Source organism: Castor canadensis, chromosome 11 (genome assembly GCF_047511655.1).
Source record: "Castor canadensis chromosome 11, mCasCan1.hap1v2, whole genome shotgun sequence".
NCBI lineage: Eukaryota > Metazoa > Chordata > Mammalia > Rodentia > Castoridae > Castor > Castor canadensis.
In genome coordinates, this window is record NC_133396.1 from 110,377,628 (window position 1) to 110,402,488 (window position 24,861).

Below are 24,861 nucleotides of genomic sequence, written 5' to 3' on the forward strand. Positions count from 1 at the left end.
CAAAGATAAACGCAGGCTTTTCTTTCTATATTCTGTAGTTGCTTTCACTTTCAGCCCTGGACAGTCATGTTGGATCTTCACTGGAGAAAATTTAGGTTTTCAAACCACCAGTCTGCTTCACAAAGCAGTAGTTTCGGCCTCCGAAGTTCAATCCTATTTGCACTCACAAGAGAAGCCCAGGGCCCTTGGTCAAAGCCCCAGTCTCAAAGAAAAATGTCAAACCTTTAGAACTAGTTATTTTATTAAATGATATTAATACACATTTCAAAAGGATGTCATTGTTGTTCTTTCTAGAGCATGTACTGGTTTTCCACACTGAGCACGTGAGAATATCAATCCAACATATCTAATTTTAATCTTAACAGGCACTCCCAATTTAAAAAGGGGAGGGAGGAGAGAAGCAGTAATTTACAGCAGCTTTAAAACATTAACAGCTGAAGCTTAACTCTGCCTGAACAGGTAACTTCAGGACTGATAGTGAATATTCTGCAATTAGGAAGTTTGGTATATTCACATTGTCTAGATAAGTTTGCTGTACCATGTATCTCACAAACATTGTGTTCCTGGTATTAGAAAGGATAAAAATCCTACTCTCTGCTCATTTTACCTAATTCCCTGAAATCAAACCAACTTTTGATTTACCTTAACTCTTGGGAGGGAAGGGGGGGGGCAGGGAGGGAGCTCTCACCTATGCAGACTGAAGAGAGAACTGTTTACAGAATACTTAAGGACACTATTTCTGATACCGTATCATGATACTAGTGTATTCACTAGAATTCTTTGTCTGTGATTTTACAGTGAGCACCAAGGACCTTAATGACAACTTCTCATATTCTTTCATATGAATCATGTCCTTGCTAAGACACTATATTATGCATTCTTTAAAAAATACTTTGTTTATTTTTTTTAAACTCAGGGTGAAATAGAAAAGTCAGAGCATGGTCACGAAGTTTAAATCACAGACACAGAAAGAATAAAACCCCTTTGTTTCATGTTTATGAATGTCAGAATTCTTTTTGTTTCACTATATCACATATATACATTGTCTTCGTTTACTGTTGTGGACAGTCTCATACAAATCCTCACTTCCATCCTGAAACAAATGCACTGAAGATTTTGTGGCAAAAACAAAATATCCCACAAAAAAACCACTGAAAGTCCATCTTTGAACAGTGCAATGTCTTCCTTTCATTTATCAGCCATCAAACTTTTGAGGACAATTACCCCAATATCCAGGACATCCGCTTTTTCTAGTAAAATCAAACGGTCAGAGAGCCTTTTCAAGTAAATACTACATTTAGTTTAAACAAGAGCAGCAAAAGGAATTCACATTCTTTTACTCTAGAATGATAAACATCCCATTTAATTTTTGCAAAATAAAATTTAATTCTCCAAGTCAAATAGAATCTCCCCTACCCCCACCCCCATTCTTTCACTCTCTTTTATGCTTTTTTTTTTTTTTAAAACTAATGTTTTAGTACTCAATGTAACTATACTTTCTTGACTTTGCTATACTATATACCCTACTTACACACAGGTCATGGTATCATGCATTTTTCTGGGGAGAGCTACAGGGCAGAGAGACTTGAAGAGGGTCAAAGGAAGAACAGCTGGCTTAAGACCAGATATGCTTTAGGAAGATGAATGATTTGCTGCACCCTAACAGAACACAAGGTGAGCTCAAATAAATAACATGAAATATGTTACACAAAACTCTCAAGCTAGGATGCACACCTAGTTTAGGCTACTTTCTCTGAAAAGCAGGTTTATTCTGAGACAAAGAATGATCTTCTGTCACTACTCTCTCATCATCTTCTGCTCACTTTCTTCCATCTTTTATGCCACTGGAGAAATCCAAAGCAACTCTTGTATTTCCCTATAGTTAGTTCTATACTAACTTGGGAGAAAATATGAAACTTGTTAGGATTCCTTAAAAAAAAAAAAAAAACACTGTTTTGCTTATTTAGTCAGAGATTATCAGTGTGTACCTTGGGGTAAAACACTAAATAAAAAAACTTGCAGTAAGCAGTATTTGCTTTTCAGTTATCGCTAGATACAAAGATATAAACAAAGTACAGTGATTGTCTCTTTTCCCAAGTATTAGATGTAGAAATACAAACAAGATTTTTAATTCAGCGAGAAGGAAAGAACTTCTCTCGAGTGTAAAATGACTAAGGGCAGAAATATTCTTTATACCAGTTGGGGGTGGGAGGTGGGGACTTATCCAAGGCTTGACCTTTGAACAATGTATCAGGCTGTTATCTGCAGAGTGGGGTCAATTTGGATTGATGAGGTCCTTTTGTTTCCCTACAAAGACATGAAGTACAATACCCGCCTGTTTCTAACACATACCTAAAGGGGTACAATAGAAGATACTACTGCATTTCCTCCCTTGAACTACTGAGAATAGGGTGAATACAGACTGAGACAAGGGGGAAAGGAACACAAAGACAAGTATTTTCCTTTCTCTAATAGTTAAACATTTACTGAAAACCACCACCAAGGATCACAGTAGGGAGGCACCATGGTAAAATCAATGTTTACTTCTTATAATTAAAACGCAGGGATATATCAGTTGCATCTTTGTATCAATTGTCAACTGTGGTAACTTTTTAGCCAAAATAGAAGTGGAAACTGAAGGAGAAAAAAAAAAAAAAAGTCAGGGAAGAGAAACAGGAGGAAGCAAGGGTTTAATATAAGATATGTGGAAACTACTTCAAAACGTTTCCTGTTTTCTCTCATTTACAAAGGATAGTCAGGTTACATCACACCACTAATGATTACTTTCTTAGCTTTAAATGTCTGCAGTCACTCCTTATTTTAAACTTCAAATTATATTCAGCCCCCACACTTTCACTGCAAGGACAAAGAGAAAGCTTTCTACTATGACAGAATGAAGTTTGTACTACCTCAAAGTTGCCTGATAGTAGTTCAGAGAAAGAGGGTGGATCTAAAAAAAAAATTTTTTTTTAATTTTAGAAGGGTAAAGAACTCAATTTCAACATGCCTTTAAGAACAAAACAAACCTGACAGGCCCAAGGTCTCCCACATTTCTCCCTTACAACAGCTCTTGTCTGTCAGCAGAGCACACAGATACAAGGAAGGGAGCCAAGTTGGTCACTACAGTTGCTTAGTTGGAGGAGGAAGGGGAGAGAGACCCTTCTGTTGACTACTGACAGGTCAAGCCCCAAATAACACCCCAACATTGCACGTTATTATCTGTACTGATGGAAGTTTTATTTCAAATGTAGTAATACTCTCCAATAGATGGGACAGAATATTGTTTTCCTCCCCACTCCCCAAGCCCCCAGCCAAATGAAATGGCTTTGGTTGTGTATACTTTTTTTTTTTTTTTAATACAAACAACTTGGGGAAGGTAATAAGTGCAGTGGGAGACAGGACTGGATGGAATTGTAAAATGTAAGCATGTATGACTTTTTAATTTGGAAGGGAGACCCTTCATAAAAAAACAAGAGAGGGAAAACAAATAAAAACAATAACAATAAACCCAACTACTACTTCCAAAGCTCTCTAGACTGTTCAAAATGCCTTTCCCTTGGTTTCCATCAGTACCTGGGAGGGAAGAAAGGGCGTTTTGGTGCAAAGAACGGAGGGCCCCTAGCAAAAGGTGGCCTGGGTCTCTTTAAACTGTGGAATGGGTCTCTGCCAAGAAAAGGTTCCCTAGGCCGAAAGTCTGGCCGGGGACTCCGTAAAATCATACCACTCCGGTTGATGGCGTCTCTGTGTGAGGGACCCAAGGGGAGGCCACTGCTGCTGTTGCTGCCTCCCCCACCTCCTCCTCCATGGATTGGGGCCAGGTGCTCCAGAGAGTGGGAGGGTAGGCTCAGGCTCTCACGTACACGGCTAAGGCCAGGGCCGTTGAGGTCCCGCTGGGTAGGGCCCCCATGGTCCCTGGGTCCTGTGAGAACCCCAAAATGCTCAGCCAGGGTCCCTTGAAGGAGGGAACTGTGGTCCTTGGGAAATACTGCCACAGTCCCTGCCACTCCATGCTCTGCCAGTGGTGGGGTTGGGAAGGGCACAACCCCAGAGTGGTCAACAGGGGGTGGAGGAGGGGCTGGAGAAAAGGGGACACCACTCCCACCAGTGCTATGCTCCCCAGGGGGTGGCGGAGGGGGTGGGGTTGGGAAAGGTACTCCGCTGTGCTCTCCAGGAGGAGGCGGTGGGGCAGCATGGGCCAGGGCCGCCTCCTTGGTGAAGGGGTTCGAAAGATCCACAGAGGGTAGATGAGTGGGCGCATCTCGAGAGAAGATACCACCATGATCCTTAGGAGGGGCAGGTGGGGCAGATGATGGCCCCACTGGCTCTCTCTGGAAGGGTGTCCCATGTTCCAAGGGGGATGGGGGGAGATGATGCTCAAATGTTGAGTTGAAACTGTTGGAACGAAAGCTGCTGACACTCTCCTGAAATTGGGGTGCCCGTTCCTTGTATGCTGCTGTTTTAAAGCCAGTGAGGCCTCCGCTGCCCCCACCCCCAAGGGATGCCAACTCAGAGGCACTTGAGGGACCATTGTCGAATGAGCTGCCTGAGGTGCTCAGATCAAACCAACCCACCCTTGAAGCCTCACGCCCGTGTCCTCTATTTCCCTTCCCAGGAACTCGGATGGACTCTACTGTCTGAATTGGCTCCCCTGACATCCTCCTATTGGCTGCATTATGATAACCCAAAGTTTCTATAGGGGCACCCTTTTCTTCTGTGCTATCAGGCAAGTCTAAGCAGGAGGAGGAGACGCGGGTTTCTATGCGGTAGTGCTCTTCTTGTTGCTGCTGATCAGTGGCGGTCAAGCTGGGCTGAGTGAGGTTTGAGAGACTGACACCATCACTTGAAGTGCCCTTGTTGGGGGTCTGGCCAAAATGCTTATCATCTGAGGGCTTGCGTGAGGCGTTTTTAAGCATATTCTTAAACTCAATCGTCGATGTGGTGGAAATGGTGGAGGCCAAGACTTTCTCCATGCCTGATGTGGGTGGGTGGCTCGTGGGAGCGGCAAGGGTATTCTGCGGAGAGAAAAGGGAACGATGTGGGACTGGGTGAGGAGAGTCTGGGTACTGCTTCTGTGGCAAACTGAGATGCCCAGTGGTAGACTGAGACAAGCTATTGTGGTTGGAGTCAGGGGTGAAAAATGAATCATTCTTACTCGGTGATGGTGATCGGTCAGACCCAGGTTCACTCCCTCTTATGCTGAAGGCACCAAAGAGCCCAGGGGAAGATGAGAGACGGTCACAGTTTTCACTAGAGTCCAGGAGGGCCCTTACAGATGGAGGGAAAGCAGACTTTACCCCAAATTCTTGGGCCCTGTGGCTATAACTGGACAGAATTGGCTGGTACTCAGTGGCATCAGAAAGCTTGCTTGATTTCAGGATAGATTTGGCTGGTTTCTTCTCTAGGTTCATCATGGCAGAGGGTGGAGGCCCTGAATACTCAAAATCTCGGTAATCTTCATCTTCTTGGAAAGAAGTATCTGGAAAAAACTTTTCCTGTGAAGAGTCCATCAGGGAAGATGATCTCTCCATTCCATCAGAAGGCTGCTTATAGGGAGATTCACTGCCCAGGCCAAAGGGTCGATATGAAGAGACAGAATTGGAGAGGTCCCGGGCATAGCTTTCATCTCTCCCAGGGGGTGGTGATCTTGTACTGCTGGGTGTTGAGGAACCAGGGCTAATGATCTTAGAAAGCAGGGACATAGTATCTACACTGCTGGATGTGGGCTTGTCCATCATCTCATCCTGGGTGGGTGTCCCACTCCGTTCATCCCGTACAGGGGTTCCATCAATGTTGTCAATTGAGGTGCTAGTAGGGCCACGCTGGAAGTCTGAGGAATGGCTCTCTGATGGGGCACTGGACCCCAAACTGCTCAGGATTGGGATGTTTAAGTTTAAGCCACTGAAACCAGGATTACCTTTTAAGAAGTTGTGGATCTTCATTTCCAGGCTTGGGGAGGTGGACTCTGACTCCAGCTTTGGCTTGGAGACCTCTGAAGATTGGCACATAGCAACTTCAGTAGGTGGAGCAGCAGAGCTAGTATTGTGGGTGCCTGTAAACCCTATGGAGTTGGATGGAAGTTTAAAAGTAGTGCTTGGGAGCCCTGGGCTTTGCCCAATTGATGCTTTGCTGGCTGAAGTTGAAGAGACTTCAGAAGTTGATGAATTAGGAGAATAGTTGAAAGTTTTGGGAATAAAAGATTGGGTATTAGAGGGAAGATTTCTTCCCTTTATGGTAGAGACTGTGGTGTTGGCAGGGGAGGATGAAGTGCTCTGGGATGCAGCTTCAGTGGCTGAAACTGGGTTCCCAGTAACACTCTGAAGTAAAGATGACAGACCTGTAGAAACAAAGATTAGAGGGGTTAAAAAGAATAACTCCCTACCACGTAACAAAAACAATGTAGGCTTATTAGGTGTTATCATTCATTCTGGTGGGAACCAGAGAGACTTTAAAATATGAAGCCAAAGGGAATCAAGAGCAAATAGGCAATGGCTAAAGTCACAGAAAACACTGGACCTATTTAGCACACCACTGAAATGTTTCCAGCAAAGTCCAAAAACAAGCCAATAACAAAAGGTAACAGGAAGGGAGGGATTTTAATGTCAAAATCATTCATAGTTTAAATAATGTGAAGCAAAAAATAAAGGAACCAAAATTATTCCTAAAACAACACCTTAAACTAGTATTTCTTAATGTTTGATCTGTGAAAATGTTTCTCTAAATTCAAATAAATATTCTGGGTTTCCACCCTCCACCACTGTTTCTAGTAAGTTAATGAACACTGCTATTTTCAAGAGGAAGATAGCACATATGCAAAAATTCAGAAGTTTATCTGAACAGGGAATAGTTTTTCAAGAAGTATCTCTTGCTAGTTTGGTGTTGCCTTTTTGAAACAATGTTTTCCTTTTTTTTTAAAGGGGGGTAGTACATTTGAGTCTTGAACTCATCATGACCATCCTGCTTCAGCTTCCTTAGTGCTGGGATTATACACATGAGCTACACACAACTATACAAAATGTTTTCATGAAATATTTGACAAATAAATAATAAAAAATCCTATCAATCTGATCTTATTTTGGAAAATTCATCCAGTTTCTGGCCATAAATGGAAGTTTTAAAACTTTCACCCAACTTCATAGCTCTTATTCACTAAATACACTGAAACTATCTCCTGGAAATGGTATGCTGACAGAAAGTAATACTTAGATGATATGATACTCCAATTAATGTTTTTTTAAAATGTCAGTTTTAACCGGTATTTGCTAAGAGATTTGAAATATGAGGAATTTTTTGTTTTGTTCTTGTGTGTGTGACAGTCTTGCCATGTATCCCAGACTGGCCTGGAACTCATTACTTAGCACAGAGTAGTCTTGAATTTGTGATCCTCTTGCACTAGTCTCCCCAGTGATGAGATTTATGGGTGTGTGTCATCACATTTGGCCAGGTCTAAAGAATTTTAAAGCCATCTGATCCTGGTAACTTTTTGGTTTTTTTTTTGATGGTACTGGAGTTTGAACTCAGGGTTCTGTGCTTGTTAGGTAGGTGCTCTACCACTTGAGCTATGCCCCTAGCCTCCTTGTAACATTTTTAAGTCATTTACTTCTAAATAATGCTGCCTGCTTTTCACTATTATCTAATAACTGAATATTAGATATTTAATAATGTCCAAACAATTGAAATGTTAACTTTAGTTATTATTCTCTTGAAAATGAAAAGCATGTTTCTTTCAAAAAAGTTCCCTAGGTATGTATTTTTCCCCTCCTAACAGATTAATCCGTAGCCATCATTGTTCTCACAAAACCTAGAAATCCTCAAGTGTTAGAATGTAACATATGATAATATAATATTAATTTTTTTGAGGTACTGAGGATTACACATGCTAGGCAAGAGCTCTTTGCCCTAAGCCCCTTTAAGAAAATTATTTAGGCTGGCTGCCAGTGGCTCACACCTGTAATCCTAGCTACTCAGGGGGCAGAGATCAGGAGAATCGAGGTTCAAAGCCAGCCTGGGCAAATAGTTCATGAGACCCTATCTTGAAAATACCTAAACACCAAAAGGGCTGGTGGAGTGGCTCAAGGTGTAGGCCCTGAGTTCAAGCCCTAGTATGGAATTCAAAAAAAAAGACAATCTTGTTTAGATAGTACAGACTTTTGGGAATAGGTAAAACTGTCTTTCACCACTAAATACTACTTTTCTTTTTGGTAGAACTGGGGTTTAAACTCAGGGCTTTGCATTTTCAAAGCAGGCATTCTACCACTTGAGCCACATCTCCAGTCCATTTTACTCTGATTATTTTGGAGATGGGGGTCTCATGAACTATTTGCCTGGGCTGACCTTGAACCATGACCCTCTGGATCTCAGCCTCCCAAGTAGCTAGGATTGTAAGAGTGAGCCACTGGTGCCCACCTACTACTTTTCTTTAATCTTAACAAGCCATGAAGTCTTTCTCTGTGTTGACAAATCTGTCAGTAGGGCTGTGGATAACATGATGAGAATAAAGCTCTAAGAGATTTGTTACAGTCTTTCAGTGAGCACATCTGTTTATATTGTTGGACAAATCCTGAGAAAAGTTAAGGAGAATTCTATGTTCCACAAGCAAAAGATGGTGAACTACCCCATCACTCCAGAAAGGTTGTTTTCTGGGGTTCTCATTTCTCATTTTGTCAGAAAATGTTTAGTTCTAGTCACATTTTGCCTGATAAAAAAAGCCCATTACAATACTGTTGCAGCAATCTGAAAAAAGGAGAAGCTTATCTTTAGGATATAGTACTGCTGTAAGCACAAAGTTCTAAGTTCAAACCCCAGTCCCACACACTCACATAAAAAAACAGATGTAGTACAGTACTTATATAAGCTAAAACAAATAAGCTCAGGATTTTTATTGTAACTACTGGTTGGTGAGAAAAGAGGGCCAGAAGTGTGGCTCAAGTGGTAGGTCACTTGCTTAGCATGAGCAAGACCCTGTGTTCAAATGAGAGGGGAGAGAGGAAGGGGGAGAGGGGAGAGGGGAGAGAGGGAGAGGGGAGAGACAGAGAGAGAGGAAAATCACAAAGATGTCAATTTATCAAATGAATTGTCCCTGGAATTAGGAGCACAAAATGTGCTATAGCATTGTCATCAATTCTGGTCTTTTTTTTTTATTTTTTGTGATTGGGCCTGCTATGTAGCCCAGGCTGGCCTCAAACTCAAGATCCTCCTGCCTCAGCCTCCTGAGTGCTGGAGTTACTAACACCATCAGTTTTTTTATTGTTCGTACCAGAAGATGGGAACTGTGGATCACTGCTTAATAGTATTTAGTTTTATGCAATAAAATTCTTCTATATCTTAAGGAAAAGTAGTAATAATTGACTGATTGATCCAGGTATTTACTGAACAGTTTAGGAAACAGAAAATTAATAGATATTTATACTGCTCTACTCATATAAAGCAGTTTGTTAACCTCAGCACTATAGACATTTTGGCTTGGATAATTCTTTGCTGTTGGGGGGCTGTCCTATGCATTACAGGATGTTGAATAACATCCCCCTGGCCATGACCTACTAGATACAATAGTACCCCCACCCCAGTTGTGACAACTAAAAATGTCTCTAATCACTGCCAAATGTCCCCTAGAACACCCTGATGAGATTACTGATACATAGTAAATTACTGCAATGAAGATCCGCTCTGGTATTTATAATTCATTGTATAATTATACTGAGTTATGAAAAAGGGTTGTATTGGTATATGGAGGATAAGAGTAGAAAGATCAGGTAAGCTTTATGAAAAAATGTTAGAAGCAGTTTCATGAGCAAAACATGACTGGCAAAGCTGAATGGAACAGTTCAAATGATGCAGAGATTATAGGAAGGAGAAACAAAAAAGTTTTACTATATATAGAGACCTCTACAAAGTATTAGGACACAAAGATATTCATCCCTCTTAAGATCTTTTGATAACAGACCTTTCTTACTGTCTTTAGCTTTGGTTAACATTAAACTACATAAAGGTCAACCTGTAATAAAAACTCTGATTATTTTAATCCCTGGGGGTGTCAAGGTGTAGGTGGGAGAATACTGGGATCCGATAAAAAAATATGGTTTTTATTACTGGCTTATCACTGAACAGAAAGATGTATGACTTTTAAGCAAGTAACATCACCTTACTGACCCTTAGTTTCCTTGCCTGACAGGGAAAGGCATTGGACTAGATAAAATTTAAACTCTCTTTCAGTTCTGACATTTTATTTTTTATTTGTAAATTTTATTTATTATTTATTTTGGCAGTATGGGGTTTGAACTCAGGGTTTCATGAACTCAGGCACTCTACTGCTTGAGCTGTGCCTCTAGTCCTTTTTGCTCTGGTTATTTTGGAGACAGGGTCTCACTTTTTGCCCAGGCTGGCCTGGTCGGAGATCTTCCTATTTGATACTTCCAGTCATTGCTTGGATGACAGGCACATGCCACCATGTCCAGCTTTCTTCTATTGAGGTGGGGTCTCTAAAACTTTTTTTCGCCTTGGTTGGCCTGAACCATGATCCTCTTGATCTCAGCCTAGCCTAACAGGTGCATGCCACCACACCCTAGCTATTGGTTGAGATGGGGTAATGTGAACTCTCTGCCTTGATTGGCCTGGAACCTTGATCCTTTTGATCTCAGCCTCCCAAACAGGTAGGATTACAGGGGTAAGCCACCCATGCCTGGCTAGCTTTGACATTATATAATTCTATAAATGTCCTCTTGTAAATGATAAAGACAATAATGAATTAAATGTATTATACATTTCATGGTTCTGGATTTCTCAGAACTGGAATCCAGGATTTCACCAGAGACAAGCATTCACAATTCAAGACCCTCTGGCACATGTCAGTTTACCTTGCAGTGCAGGGGCTGACTGTGTCTGGGTTTTGGAAAGAGCAGACAGAATGCTCTCTGGGGTGATCTCCACCTTCGAGAGGATATTTGCCAAAGGGTTGTGAGATGTTGTCGTGGCAGGTGCAGGTGTTTTCAAGCCACTGGTGAGGTTGCTGGGACTGGTAGGAGTTCCTGGAGAAGGTCTTGATGCAGGACTGACCCCTGGTGGCAGAAAGATGAACTCAAGAAAATGCAATTCAAAATGACCTTTCAATTCATGACATTTTCCACTCATTCTAATGAGTGTGATGTGTTTAATAGCAATTCTTCTGTGACTGATCCACAAATGGTCCCTATCATGACATGTACAAACAAAATAAATCTGAAAACCAGATTAAGATATGCTTCTTCTACTTGAACACCCTTAAAATGAACAAGTATTAAGTTACTTTCATACATATTCATTAGTTTTTGGAGCCCAAATGACACCAGGCAACCTACTCCTTTTTTCTGTATCAGAATGGTACGTACCTACACCTTAGGGCCCTGTCAGTGCTCAGTAAATACTAGTGGATGAATGGATGATCAGTCACTGCAACTGCAAAAGTCTGCCACTGTAGGCTTTCATACAGCATGTAAGCTGTTTGCTTTTAAAATGGCCTTTATATAAGCAACCTCCTTTACATTTTTATACTTTAAAAACTGAGTTGATTCTTAACACAGGAAAAGAGGTATACAAAGATACAAGAAAAACAAACATTAGATTTCTTAAAAGAACTATGAGCATATATTTTACACACAAAAATAAACAAATGAAAAAGAATATTTTTAATCAAAAGAATACACATTAAACATTTAAAGGTTGAAAATGACAAAGCAAAAACAATGGAAAGAGCAAGGAACAATGAAAAGTTTCATATACTAGGTATATAAAATAGTACATTCTTAGATATGAATTTAGTTATATGAAAAGACTTTAAAAAACCTACATGCTGATTTTTTTTTTAAGTCTCTTAACTTTTAGAAATGTATGTTTGAGTATTTATTTATTTGATGAACTGGAGTTTGAACTCAGGGCTTCACACTTGCAAAGCAGGTGCTCTATTGCTTGAGCCACACCTCCAATCCACTTTGCTTTGGTTATTTTGGGGATGGGGGTCTCATGAACTATTTGCCTGGATTGGCCTTGAACTGTGGTTCTCCTGATCTCTGCTTCCCAAGTAGCTAGGATTGTTGGAGTGAGCCACTGGTACCCAGCTTGTTGAAGTATTTATCATGAGATAAAATAACTTTCTTTAAAATAATCCAGAGTGGGTAGTAAGACATAGATGAAACATTTGTCATGGTAGATTACTCTGTTGCAGCTGGCTAATGAATACCATGAAAGTGTTCTACTCTTGTGTATTTTCATTTAGAATTTTTAAAATTAAAATTATCCATTAATATAAATAAATAACTCTCTCTTCCCCCCAAGAAAACCTATCCATATACTTAAGCACTCTCTTTTTTTGCGGGGGTTGGGAGGAAGAAGATCTCACTACGTAGTCAGGCTGACCTTGAATTCATGATCCTCCTGCCTCAGCCTCTGAGTGTTGGGTCCTGGCCTATGCCACCACATCTGGCCCCACTTATCAACTTTTCTAGGTTCACAAAATCTTACATTCAGTGCTGGGGATGTAGCTCAGTGGCTTAATGTTTGCTTAGCATGCATGAGGCCCTGGGTTCAATCCCCAGTAACTTACACACCCACACACACACAACTTAGCATCCAGGTTGTTTAATTAGTGTTCTTTATAACAGTAAGAAATTGAAAACATAGTAAGTAAATGTCTAATAATGAAGGGTAGATAAATTATCAAAATCTACATAGCTATTAAAGATGTAGGTAATATCTAATGACAAAAAATGTTCATGATATGTACTTAAATTTTAAGTAGCTGTTTTAAGATAGTATAAGCAGTATGTTTCAACTATTAAAACAAAAATTTAATCCCCAAACACTCATATATAAATGAGTGTTTAAAGTGATTTCCTTTAGAGTTGTAGGATTGTAGATATTTATTTTCTAATTTTTCATAATGACCATATTTTTGTTTTATTGTAAAATGTTCATGATACGTACTTAAATTTTAAGTAGCTGTTTTAAGATAGTATAAGCAGTATGTTTCAATTATTAAAACAAAAATTTAATCCCCACTCATATATAAATATATATAAATATATGAGTGTATAAATATATGAGTGTTTAAAGTGATTTCCTTTAGAGTTGTAGGATTGTAGATATTTATTTTCTAATTTTTCATAATGACCATGTATTTTTGTTTTTTAAAATGTTCATGATATGTACTTAAATTTTAAGTAGCTGTTTTAAGATAGTATAAAAGCAGTATGTTTCAACTATTAAAACAAAAATTTAATCCCCAAACACTCATATATAAATATATGAGTGTTTAAAGTGATTTCCTTTAGAGTTGTAGGACTGTAGATATTTATTTTCTAATTTTTCATAATGACCATATATTTTTGTTTTATTGTATCCATACTGGTGGGACTGGGATTTGAATTCAAGGCTTCCCATTTGCAAAGCAGACACTCTACTGCTTGAGCCATATCTCTAGGCCATTTTGTCTGGTTATTTATTAGCATATTATAGTTGTACAGGGGGCACATTATAACATTTACATAAATGTTTACAATCTAGCTTAACTAGATTCACCCCCCTCCCTCTTTCTCCTTTATTTCTCCTCCCCTGCTTCATTGTATTTTTTCTCAAAATAAATAAATAAATAAATAAATTTAAAGAAACTCACCACCAAAAAGAGAGACAGAGAGACTCTGATGGTTCAATTAAAAAAGATGGATATCAGTTTTTATCCTATTTACTGGGATTACTTACCAGTATTTTTCATAACTGATGTCAGGCTGCTAAGGATGGAACTGATCTTTGCCAGATCCACATTAGCCAGGTTTGGCAAAGCCAAAGCTGGGGAAGGGGACAGAAGAGAAGTATTCACAGGCTTTGGGAGAGGTGGAGTTGCTGTCATGGTCACAGGCACAGAGGCACATGAAGAGGCCTTTGAGACACTTTCTGTTGGCTTTATAGGTGCAGAAGTGGAGATAGCTGATTTCTCCATAGATTTTTCCTTTCTGTCCTCCACTGTTTGTGTTAACAAAGAAAAGAGACAATATTATATCCCTCTGTTTTCTATACTTTGCTTCCAATATGAAACAATACATCCTAGTATTTCCTGACCTGAGGGTAAAGTACTACACTCTGTAGAGAAAACAACCATTGAAACCACTCACATTATGGTTGGGTTTTTGTTTTGTTTTTCAGTACTGGGGTTTGAACTCAGGGCCTTGAGCTTGCTAGGCAGGCACTCTACCACTTGAGCCACACCCACAGCACACTGGTTTTTTAAAAAGTAAAAGCCAGTCTTCGCAATTTATGATCACTATCACCTTCAATATCTGCTAGTAAGGAATTTCTCAATCATTCTGTATCTTTCCTTCCTTTTTTTTTTTTTTTTTGCAGTACTGGGGCTTGAACTCAGGGCCTACACTTGAGCCACTCCACTATCTTTTTTTAATGAAGGTTTTTTTCAAGACAGAGTCTCACGGAACTATTTGTCTGGGGTGGCTTGGAACTGTGATCCTCCTGATCTCTGCCTCCTGAGTAGCTAGGACTACAGGTGTGAGCCACCAGCGCCCGGTTCTGTATCTTTATTTTTAATGATTATTAATGTATTAAATTATAAAAAAACTTTTCAATTTCTGGAACAGGAAAGAATGAGGCCAGGAAAGGAGATGAGTATGCATAGGGAGAGGGGAGAAAAAGGAGGTGACAAAAAATAAAAAATAAAAAGCTGCTACAGCAGCAAGATCTCCACAAAATAATATAAAATAAAAATATGTACATTCCTGGAAACATTTTATTTGTTTTGTATTTGGGAATGTTACTTGTCATAAGTTGTCCTGTGTTCTTCTTTTCCATTAACTTGAGAACATTCTTGGTGACAGAAACTGTATATACTTTATCATATTTTTCTTTTGGTTTCCCAAAATTGTCCTACTCTATGTGTAATTAGGCACTAATGTGAAACTTCAATGTTTTAACTCTTGGTAACTTTGGAATATACTCCTATTAATACTTTAAAAGGTTATATTGGGTAGTACATTAAATTCAACAAAAGTCAAATTATCTAATAATAATAATTATATAATCCTAGCTACTTGGGAGGCTGAGATTGGGAGGATTTTGGTTCAAGGCCAGCCCAGACAAATAGTTCAAGAGATTCCCACCTCTAATATAACTGGAGCAAAAATGTACTAGACATTTGGCTCAAGCAGTTGAGGGGCTGCTCTGCAAGCTCAAAGTCTTGAGTTCAAACACCAGTCCCATCCAAAAATAAACAAATAAATAAAAATAAAAGGTGGAAGGTCAGAGAAACATTAACCAGTAATTCATGTTAGTTGTGAAACTGCAGTAAACAAACCGCCACCTTGGAATTCTTTTTATGTGGCAGAAGTGTGGTTTGAACTCTGGGCCTGTGCCTCACACTTGCTAGGCAGGTACTGCTCTATGAGTTGAGCCACTCTGCCAGCTGTGTTTTATGTTGGGTATTTTCTATTTTTTGAAGTTTTTTACTTTTTGCCAGTACTGGGTTTTAACTCAGGGCCTCACGTAGGCACTCTACCACTTGAGCCACTCTACTAAGCCCTTGTTGGGTCTTTTTGAGACAGGCTCTTGAATTATTTGCCCGGCTGGCTTTGAACCACAATCCTCTTGATCTCTACCTTCTGAGTAGCTAGGATTACAGATCTGAACCAGTGGCACCTGGCAACTTTGGAATTCTTGGAGTGACAGAGAGTCGGGTGCTGCCAGTGGCTCATATCTGTAATCCTAGTTACTCAGGAGACAGAGATCAGGAGGATTGTGGTTCGAAGCCTGCCCAGGCAAATAGTTCCAAGAGATTCTATCTTGAAAAAACCTATCACAAAAAAGGGCTGGTGGAGTGGCTCAAGGTGTAGTTCGAGCCCCAGTTAAAAAAAAGAAAGAAAGAAACCTAATTCAGGTTAAACTTTCTAATAGTCACATTAAAAAGAAAAGAAAAAACCAAATTTAATCTATTTATCTCAGTATATACTAAGTATTTTCATTTTAGTATGTTATAAGAATAAAAATCATTAGTGAAATATTTTTACCTCTGGGTGGGTACTAAGTTTCTGGAATCCAGGGTGTATTTTATACTTACAGCACATGTTAAGCTGGAAAATGGCATTTCAAATGTGCAATAGTCACATACGTATCAGCTAGAAGCTGCTACAATGAACAGTGCTGATCTTGAACAATGATCCTTAACCCATGTAATGTACCAAATCCTGCTCCAAAGATAATAATGCTACCTTGATATTCTAATTATATGGGCTGAATTATCTGTTTGTGATTGATTAGTTGCTGGGAAAGCAAAATTGGTAAGGAATAAGCTATCTATTAATTACACATGAACATACCAATGATTTTTGGCCCATCATCTTCCACATCTGATAGTTCCATGTCTTCTACATCACGATTATCTGTCACAGGTTCAGGTGTGGCAGATTTTTCACTCTCCATGATTGGTGACTGTGATTCTTCACCTCCCATTCCCTGAAACGGAGACTCAGAACCGGTTGGGGAGGGAGCATCCATACTTGGAGAAGGAACTGGTGATTCTTCAGGATCAGGAAGGGTTGACTTCAACTGATCCAACTTCTTCTTTAAATTGTTTACTCGATTAGCAAAGGTTTTATATGCCTAAAAGAAAAAGGAGTTTATTTCTCTGAGAAAAGGATCTAGCAGGTACCATTGTAACTCTGATCAGATTGTCATTATCATTAACATCATCACTGGCACAAAATAAGAAAATATTATCATCTGTCAAACACAGAGTAGTTTCTAACCTCTACTCTTTGTACTCCCTAAGTGATTATTATGTCTACACAGTTGCCTGGGTTAGAAATCTAAAGGTTATTTGTAATTCAGCCTCCCTTGTCCTTGCCTATCCATCCAAGCAACCAATATTTATTAAGAGTGTCAAATATGTTGGTCATTCTTCTAGGAAGTGGAGATGCAGTAATTTTTTTTGATAAAAATTTGAAAATAAATTTGGACAACTTGGAAGTTCAAATCCAATTTTTTTGTTGTTGTTGTTTTGTTTTTTGGTGGTACTAGGGTTTGAACTCAGGGACTCATGCTTACTAGGCAGGTACCTGAACCACTCCACCAGCTCTTTTTTGAGTGGGGTATTTTGGAGATATGGTCTTACGGACTATTTGCCTAGGCTGGCTTCAAACTTTGACCTTTTGATCTCTGCCTCCTGAGTAGTTAGGATTATAGGTTTGAGCTACTGGCCCCGGCCTATTGATTTTTTTTTTTAAATAAACTTTATCTTAGAACAGTTTCAGGTGCCCAGAATTATTGCAAAGATAGTAGAGTTCCTATATTCCCAATACCCACTTTCCCCTATTATTAGCATTTCACATTAATACAGTCAATTTCTCACATTAATATTGATAATTACTAACTAAAGTCTATACTTTATTCAGATTTCCTCAGTTTTTACCTAATATGTGTTTTTTTGTTTGTTTGTTTGTTTTGACAGATCTAGAGTTTAAACTCAGGGCCCTGAACCTGCCAGGCAAATGTGCTACCTTTTCTAATCCAGGATTCCATTCAAGCTACCACAGTACAGTTAGCGCTCATATTTCCTTAGGCTCCTTTCGTTTGTAAAAGTTCATTTTTGATGACCTTGACAATTTTGAAGAGTACTGTGTATTTCATAGACTGCTGAATGAGATTTGTCTAATTTTTTTCCTGTCCTTTTTTTTTTTTTGGGTGATACTGTGTCTGTTGTTTTCCTCATGATTAAGTGGGGAGTTATGGGTAAAGAGCTATTGTTATCACATCAAATTAAAGGTATATATACAATGACCTACTACTGTTGATGCTAATTTCAGTATCAATATTTACTATCTCCCATGGATCTCCTGATTATCTTAACTGCTAATGTCTTTACCTCCAGGCCACTCTGCTCTTGTTCTCTTGGAGATGGGGAAAGGGGGTGACGGGGGGGTCTCACAAACTATTTGCCTGGGGTGGCCTTGAACCATGATCCTTCTGATCTCAGCCTCCCAACTAACTAGGATTACAGGTGTAAGCCACCAGTGTCTGACTTAACTGCTAATGTTTTAAAGCTGTGCTTTTTTTTTTTTTTTTTTTGGAGACAAGGTCTTGCTACATAGCTCAGACTGGCTTAAAACTTGCAATTCTCTGGCCTCAGCCTTCTGAGTGCTGAGATTACAGGTGTGTACCACCACACCTGGCTCTATTTTAGAATACTGAACTATTAGATTGTGATACTATTTTGGTTGATCATTCAAGAAGCATTACTTTAAAAATACTGGGCTGGCAGAGTGGCTCAAGTGGTAGAGTGGCTGTCTGGCAAGCATGAAGTCCTGAGTTCAAACTCCAGTACCAGCAAAAAAAAAAATAATAAACTGTAAGCTAGTTTTTGTTTCTGAATATAAGTAGCTTATAATGGATCAATGCTCCTATCAAAAGCAAATAGAGGGCTGAGGGCATGGCTGAAGTGGTAGAGTACCTGTCTAGCAAGTGCCAACGCCCTGAGTTCCAACCCCAGTACCAAAAATCAAAACCAAACAAACAAGCAACAAGAACAAATAGAAATGCTAGTGGTATAGAGTAGTGGTAGAACATTTGCCTAGCATATGCAAGGCCCTGTGTCCTAAACCCCACCTCACACATACAGCCAGATATGCATCTAGAGGCTGTACAGTCTTTCATATATAATGTTCAGAATTCAACAAAATACTAGCAGGCATGCTGATAAGTCCACATGACTAAAAAGGAAAAAATAAAAATATGAAACACATTCATGACAGGTGAAGTCTATATTGGAATTATCTGAGAAAAACCAAATACCTATGATTAATATGTTCATAGAGAAAAACCTCCCCCTTTCTTTCTTAAATAATTTGATCTAAAACCTATTAGTTGGAGCTGAAAAGAAAGTCTGCATGTTGAAGAAGCATTGCAAGAGATGTCAGAGCCTAAAGGTACAGAAAAGGGTTGGTGGTGTAGCTCAAGTGGTAGAGTGCCTGCCTAGCAAGTGTGAGTTCAAACCCCAGTACTGCTCCCTCTCCAAAAACATATATAAAGATACAGAGAAAGCCCAAACAGGAGGCAGGGAAGAGATGGAAGTGCAGGAGACTGCCTATACACTAAGGGACTGATCACTAAGTAAAACATATTTAACACGGCATAAAAGTATTGTTTGCACTGTTAGAAATAACAATTAGAAATGTGAATAAGGGAGAAAACTAGAAAAGAATCTTGTGATGCTGGATTGCAATCAGAGATAAGAGAGTGACCTCATAGTTTTCTACAGACACACACATAGATGTCAATGTGCATGTATAGAGGTTAAATATGTATATATAGACATGTATTTCCTAGTTTTGTACATGATAGGATCTGGCAGCAGTGACATCACAATGATACTTAGATCTTGGTTCCAGAATACGATTTTTCAATAAAATGCACCATATTATCTTGGAGAAATGACTGATTCCAGGGTTGAGGCAGAGAAAGTACAAGATAAGCCTGTACCATGTTCCAAAAGTAAAGAAGTGCTAAAAAATGATGTGGGTCAGGAAGGCAGATGTAGTGGTACATGCCTGTAATCCTAGCCCCTCGGGAGGCTAAGGCAGGAGGCCTGGGAGTTTGAGGATGGCCTGGGCTACACAGTGAGACCCTTTCTCAAAAAAACAAAAGACAAAAAAGACGGGGACTGGTTAAAAGAACACAGAAAGAAGCTTGAAAGGAGTGTCCACTCTGAAATTTCTGTCAATTTGAGGATCAAAGTAAATACTGGTAGCAATGAATTAAAACAGCAGAACTTGCTAGGAGAGGTGGTGCAAGCCTGTAATCCCAGATACTTGGAAAGCAGAGGCAGAGGCAGAAGGATGGAGAATTTGAAGCCAGCCTGGGTAAATGCAACAATGAAATCCTGTCTCAAAAACAAAAGCTCAAGTGGTCTAGGACCATGGCTCAAGTAGTAGAGCACTTGCCTAGCATGCGCAAGGCTCAGAGTTTAACCCTTAGAATCCTTACAAGCAAACAAAAAAATAACTCCAAGAGTCCTTATTGATAGAATATAGTAAACAGAATCTACCCTTCCCCCTAAACATTAATTACTTAGTTTCCTCAGGTGTAGTAGTAACGTAATATAAAATGGGCAGTTTAAGACAATAAAAAATTGTCTCATAATCCTGGAGGCTAGAAGTTCAAAAGTCAAGATGCCAGACAGTAGAGCTATGCTCCCTCTGAAACTGGACAGAATCCTTTCTTGCCTTTCCCTGCTTTTAGGTGGTGGCTACAATACTTGGTGGTCCTTGACTTATAGATGCATCACTCTATTATCTGCCTCAATGTTATAAGATATTCTCCCTTTGTCCAATTTCCCTCCTCTTAAAATTAAAGAACCAGTTATAATGATTATCTCTCTCTCTCTCTCTTTACCTACCTACCTACCTACCTACCTATTTACATATCACTGGGGTCTATGTTGCCTAAGGTAGACTAGAACTCCTTTCCTCAAGCAATCCTAGCTGTTTCGACAGGTGTACACAAGTGCCTGGCACAATTTCACCTTAACTGCAAAGATCCTATTTCTGAATAAAATCATATTCACATTATCTCTTTTGGGAGACATAATTCAACTGATAGCAAGTACTTTAGAGTGGACAACCTGGAAGATGCTACATTAATCAAGATATCAAAGGGAATATTGTAGGGAGTGAGACATCAAACTTACGGGTCAACCGACACGATGAAGAAAGAACACAGAATCAATTGGGCACTGGTGGCTCACGCCTATAATCCTAGTTAAGTGGGAGGCTGAGATTAGGAGGATCATGGTTCAAGGCCAGTCTGGGCAAATAGTTCGTTGAGATCCCCTGTCTTCAAAATAACCAGACCAAAATGGACTGGAGGTGTGGCTCAAGTGGTAGAGTGTGCGCCTGAGTTCAAATCCCAGTCCCACCAACCCAACCCTGCCCCCCCCCAAAAAAACAAAAACAAAACAGAAAAGAGCTGAGGATGTAGTGGAATGGTAGATCAACTGCTTAGCATATGCAAGGTCCCCGATTCAATCCTCAGTTACAAAAAGAAAAGATAAAAGTTTTCATTTTTACTCTAATTGGAGTAAAAATTGGAGGTATATATACATGTACCAAAATATTACATGGTACCCATAAACATGTATGATTTTTATAGTGTCAGCTAAAACAAATCAGCACAAGGAAAAAAAAGACAATATTTGAGATAACAGAGGAGAATTTCTGAAAATTCATGAGAAACATTAAGCCACTTGATATGATTGAATTTTGTTCTCTCTATCCTCCCCACCTCAAATTCATTTGTTCAAGAGTAGTCACCCTAGAATTTGACCTTATCTGGAGATAAGACTTTTATAGAGATAAGTGAATTATAAAGTTAAATAAGGTCATTAGGATTTTTTTCCTTTTTTTTTTTTTTTTTTTTGTAGTACTCAGGGCCTTGTGCTACCACTTGAGCCACACCTCCAAGCCCTAGAATGGGCTCTTAATCCAATATGATTAGTATTCTTTTAAATGGGGAAGTCGGGACACAGATACACACACAGAGGGAAGATGATGGGAAGAGACACAGGGAGAAGACAGCCATCTACATGGCAAAGAGAAAGGCTTAGGACAAATTTTTTCCTTGATGTCCTTTAGAAAGAAGCTACCCATCCTAAGAATATGTTGATTTTGGACTTTTATCTTCTAGACAATGAGACAATAAATTAATGCTATTCAAGCCATCCAGTCTGAGAAACTTTATTATAGCAGCCCTAGCAAACTAATACACCATTAATTCAAAAAGTTCTGTACATCCCAAGCCAAGTGAATAGAAAGATAACACTACTTAGGCTCATCACTACATAACTACTAAAAACCAAAGACAAAGAAAAAATATTAACAGAAGCCAGGGGACAAAAAACTTTATATTCAAAATAAACAACAATAAGACCAATGTCAGATTTCTCACTGAAATGGGACACCCACAAGACATCAGAATAGTATCTTTGAAGTGTTAAAATGACTGCTAATCTAGAATTCCACAAAAGGTGGAAAAAGATGTTTCAAGGAAATGATTTTATTTATGGGCTCAAGGCATCCTCCTATATCAGGCTCACAAGTGCTAAGACTACAGGTATGCACTACCACACTTGGCCCTGTTTTGGATAGTTCTCTAAGTCTCATACTAAGACTACTTTTTGCTGCAATACTGAATTGAGACCTCTACCTTCCAGACTCGTATTTTCTTACCTTGTTTTTCTCCAGTTTTACTAGAGCATTCTCACAAAATTTCCAAAAAGGAAAGAAAAGCTTGTAACAGATGAATTTTCAATGTCCTTATGTCTAAAAAGGTCATAGATCACTGCTTTTCAAGTTACTGGGGACCAGAGCCTTGCAACATGCTAGGCAATACTACATTTTCAGCCCGTTGTTTTTTCTTGTTATTTTTAACCTAATCAGATAATCTTTTGACCTTTTTTTTTTTTTTTTTTTTGGTGGTAGAACTGGGGTTTGAACTTAGGCAGGTACTCTACCACTTGAACCACCCCTCCAGTCCATTTTGCTCTGGTATGGGATCTTGCAAACTATTTGCCCAGGCTGGCCTCGAACTGTAACCCTCTTGATCTCAATCCCCCAAGTAACTAGAATTACAGGGGTGAGCCACTAGCACCTGGCAATCTTAGACTTGTAATTAAAATGTTTAGTTCACTTATTGATATGCTTGGGTTTAAGTCTACTATTACAGGTGTATAGCTATAATCCTAGCACTTGGGAGGCTGAGGCAGGAGATGTTGCGTTAAGAGTCCAGCCTGGGCGACATAGCAAGTTCCAGGCAAGCTTGAACTATATAATGAGACTTTGTCTCAAAAAAAAAAAAAGAAAAAGAAAATTAGGGACTTGGGGTGGTGTGTGGTTCAATGGTAGAGTAGAATGTGTGCTTATTAGCATGTGCAAGGCCTTGGGTTCAATCCAAAGTACTACAACCATGCCCATACACTCTCCCAAACACACAAAGTGCAACTGACTGAAGTTGGGAAACTGAAGCCAGAAGAACTAATGAGAAAAGGAAAAGGATGTCAATATCCAAAGTTTATAAACTAGAGAGAGTTAATGATCAAAATTAGTAAATACAGTGCTTCAACTCACAAAGGCAATCATCAGGTTTTTTTTTTTTTTTGAGATAGGGAAAGTCTCATTATGTAGCCTAGGCTTTGAACTCAAAGTCTTCTTGCCTCAGGCTCCTGAGTTCTGGGTGGGATTACAGGTATGCACATCATACCTGGCTAATAAACAGATTTAATCATTTTTATCACAATACTGAGAGAAAAAAGAAGAGTATGAGCCAAATCCATATTTGTCATAAAAACAAATTAATAGATATTTCTAAAATAGTATAAATTAAGAAAGAGCAACACAGGCAAATTATTTACAAATGTAGATGCATCCAGAGGAGCTAACACAGAAACCTTAAAGCAACAGAGGTTATCATGAGAAGGGGATCAGTAACCAGGATAAAGATCAGTTAGAAATGAATCAACATGGGTCATAACACATGTACATGAAAGCAATGCTAGGAATATTTCTGTATAGCTATCCTCAACTCAACTAGCAAAAACGCTTTGTCTTCCTTATTAGGCTTGTCTTTTTTCTTCAACAAAACTAGTGATAAAGGCAGAACAGGATCTGCATGGAACTGAGCAGGGAAGGGGAGGAGAGGGTGGGGGAGGGAGGTGGGGGGGAGGAATGACCCAAACAATGTATGCACATGTGAACAAAAGAATAAATAAATAAATAAATAAATAAATAAATAAATAAAAGCACATGACACAAGAGGCCTTATGAAGAAAAAAAAAAGTTAGCTAATACTGTCTTTTATGTTTGCCTACATATTTATCCTTATCCAGTGTTATTTCTTCATGCATGTTCAAGTTACTGTCTAGTGTCCTTTCATTTCAGTCAAGGATTTCTTATACGACAGATCTTCTAACAATAAATTCCTAAAGTTCTTTAACAAAAAAAAAAAAAAATTAAATTGCTTGAAGTGGGAACTGTGGGACTTAAAATACCATATACTTTTATGACTACACAGAGTGACTGAAATTTAAGTTTTTTTGAGAGTCATTAAACAAATGACCATTTATCACCTTTCTCCTTTCAGTGGAGGAAGAAGGTCCTTTTTTTTTTTTTTTTTTTAAAGAAAGTCTTTTTTTGTTGTTTTTAATATAGAAGCATCCAGTCATCAGCTTATTTTTATTTATTTATTTATTTATTTTTGTGGCAGCACTGGGGTTTGAACTCAGGGCCTCACACATGGCTAAGCAGGTGCTCTTACCGCTTGAGCCACACTGCTAGCCAGGAAGAAGGTCCTTAATTCAGTTAATACTCATACAATTTAGTAACAAGATGTTTCCACCTGTTTTGTTTATGAGATGGGGGTCTCACTATGTTGTTCAGGCTTGTCTCAACCTTTCCATTCAGTTTACTGCTAAAAAACAAACAGGGCTAGTGGAGTGGCTCAGATGGGAGAGTGCCTGCCTAGCAAGCATGAGGTTGGTGGCAATGCCACCAATAAACAAATAAAGTACATATACTTATGCTCAATTTTATATCCTGTAATAGTAACTTGACATAGTCCTTGAAATAGCAAGGTCTTACGTTTTAGTACAGCAAGATGGTTTTGATATATGTAAGCTTTAGCATCTGAAGGACACAGGTTTTAATCTAGCCTGCCACTTTTTTTTTTTTAGCAAGGTGTATGTGTGTGCATGCTGGGGTTTGAACTCAGGGCCTCAAGGTTGCTAGACAGGCCCTCTACTATTTAAGCCATGCATCTGCTCTTAGTTGCTGTATACTGTGTACAAGCTCA

At 39.1% G+C, this 24,861-nt stretch overlaps 1 protein-coding gene across 6 annotated transcripts in view; it reads right to left on the reverse strand.

The window, feature by feature from the left end:
• Nucleotides 1-223: 223 nt before the first annotated feature.
• The window catches only part of Rprd2 (regulation of nuclear pre-mRNA domain containing 2), a 75,578-nt gene continuing 50,940 nt past the window's right edge, over nucleotides 224-24,861 (reverse strand). For 2 of the 6 annotated variants that reach the window (XM_074048189.1, XM_020155782.2), the window contains 5 exons: nucleotides 16,344-16,626; nucleotides 13,726-13,986; nucleotides 10,851-11,051; nucleotides 5,153-6,334; nucleotides 4,778-5,012 (listed from right to left, as the gene is read on the reverse strand). In XM_074048189.1, coding sequence (XP_073904290.1) covers nucleotides 4,924-5,012; nucleotides 5,153-6,334; nucleotides 10,851-11,051; nucleotides 13,726-13,986; nucleotides 16,344-16,626 — 2,016 coding nt within the window. In that variant the 3' untranslated portion in view covers nucleotides 4,778-4,923. Of the gene's footprint in view, nucleotides 6,335-10,850; nucleotides 11,052-13,725; nucleotides 13,987-16,343; nucleotides 16,627-24,861 lie in introns of all 6 variants that reach the window. The other 4 variants (XM_074048191.1, XM_074048190.1, XM_074048188.1 and 1 more) reach the window with 2 other exon arrangements.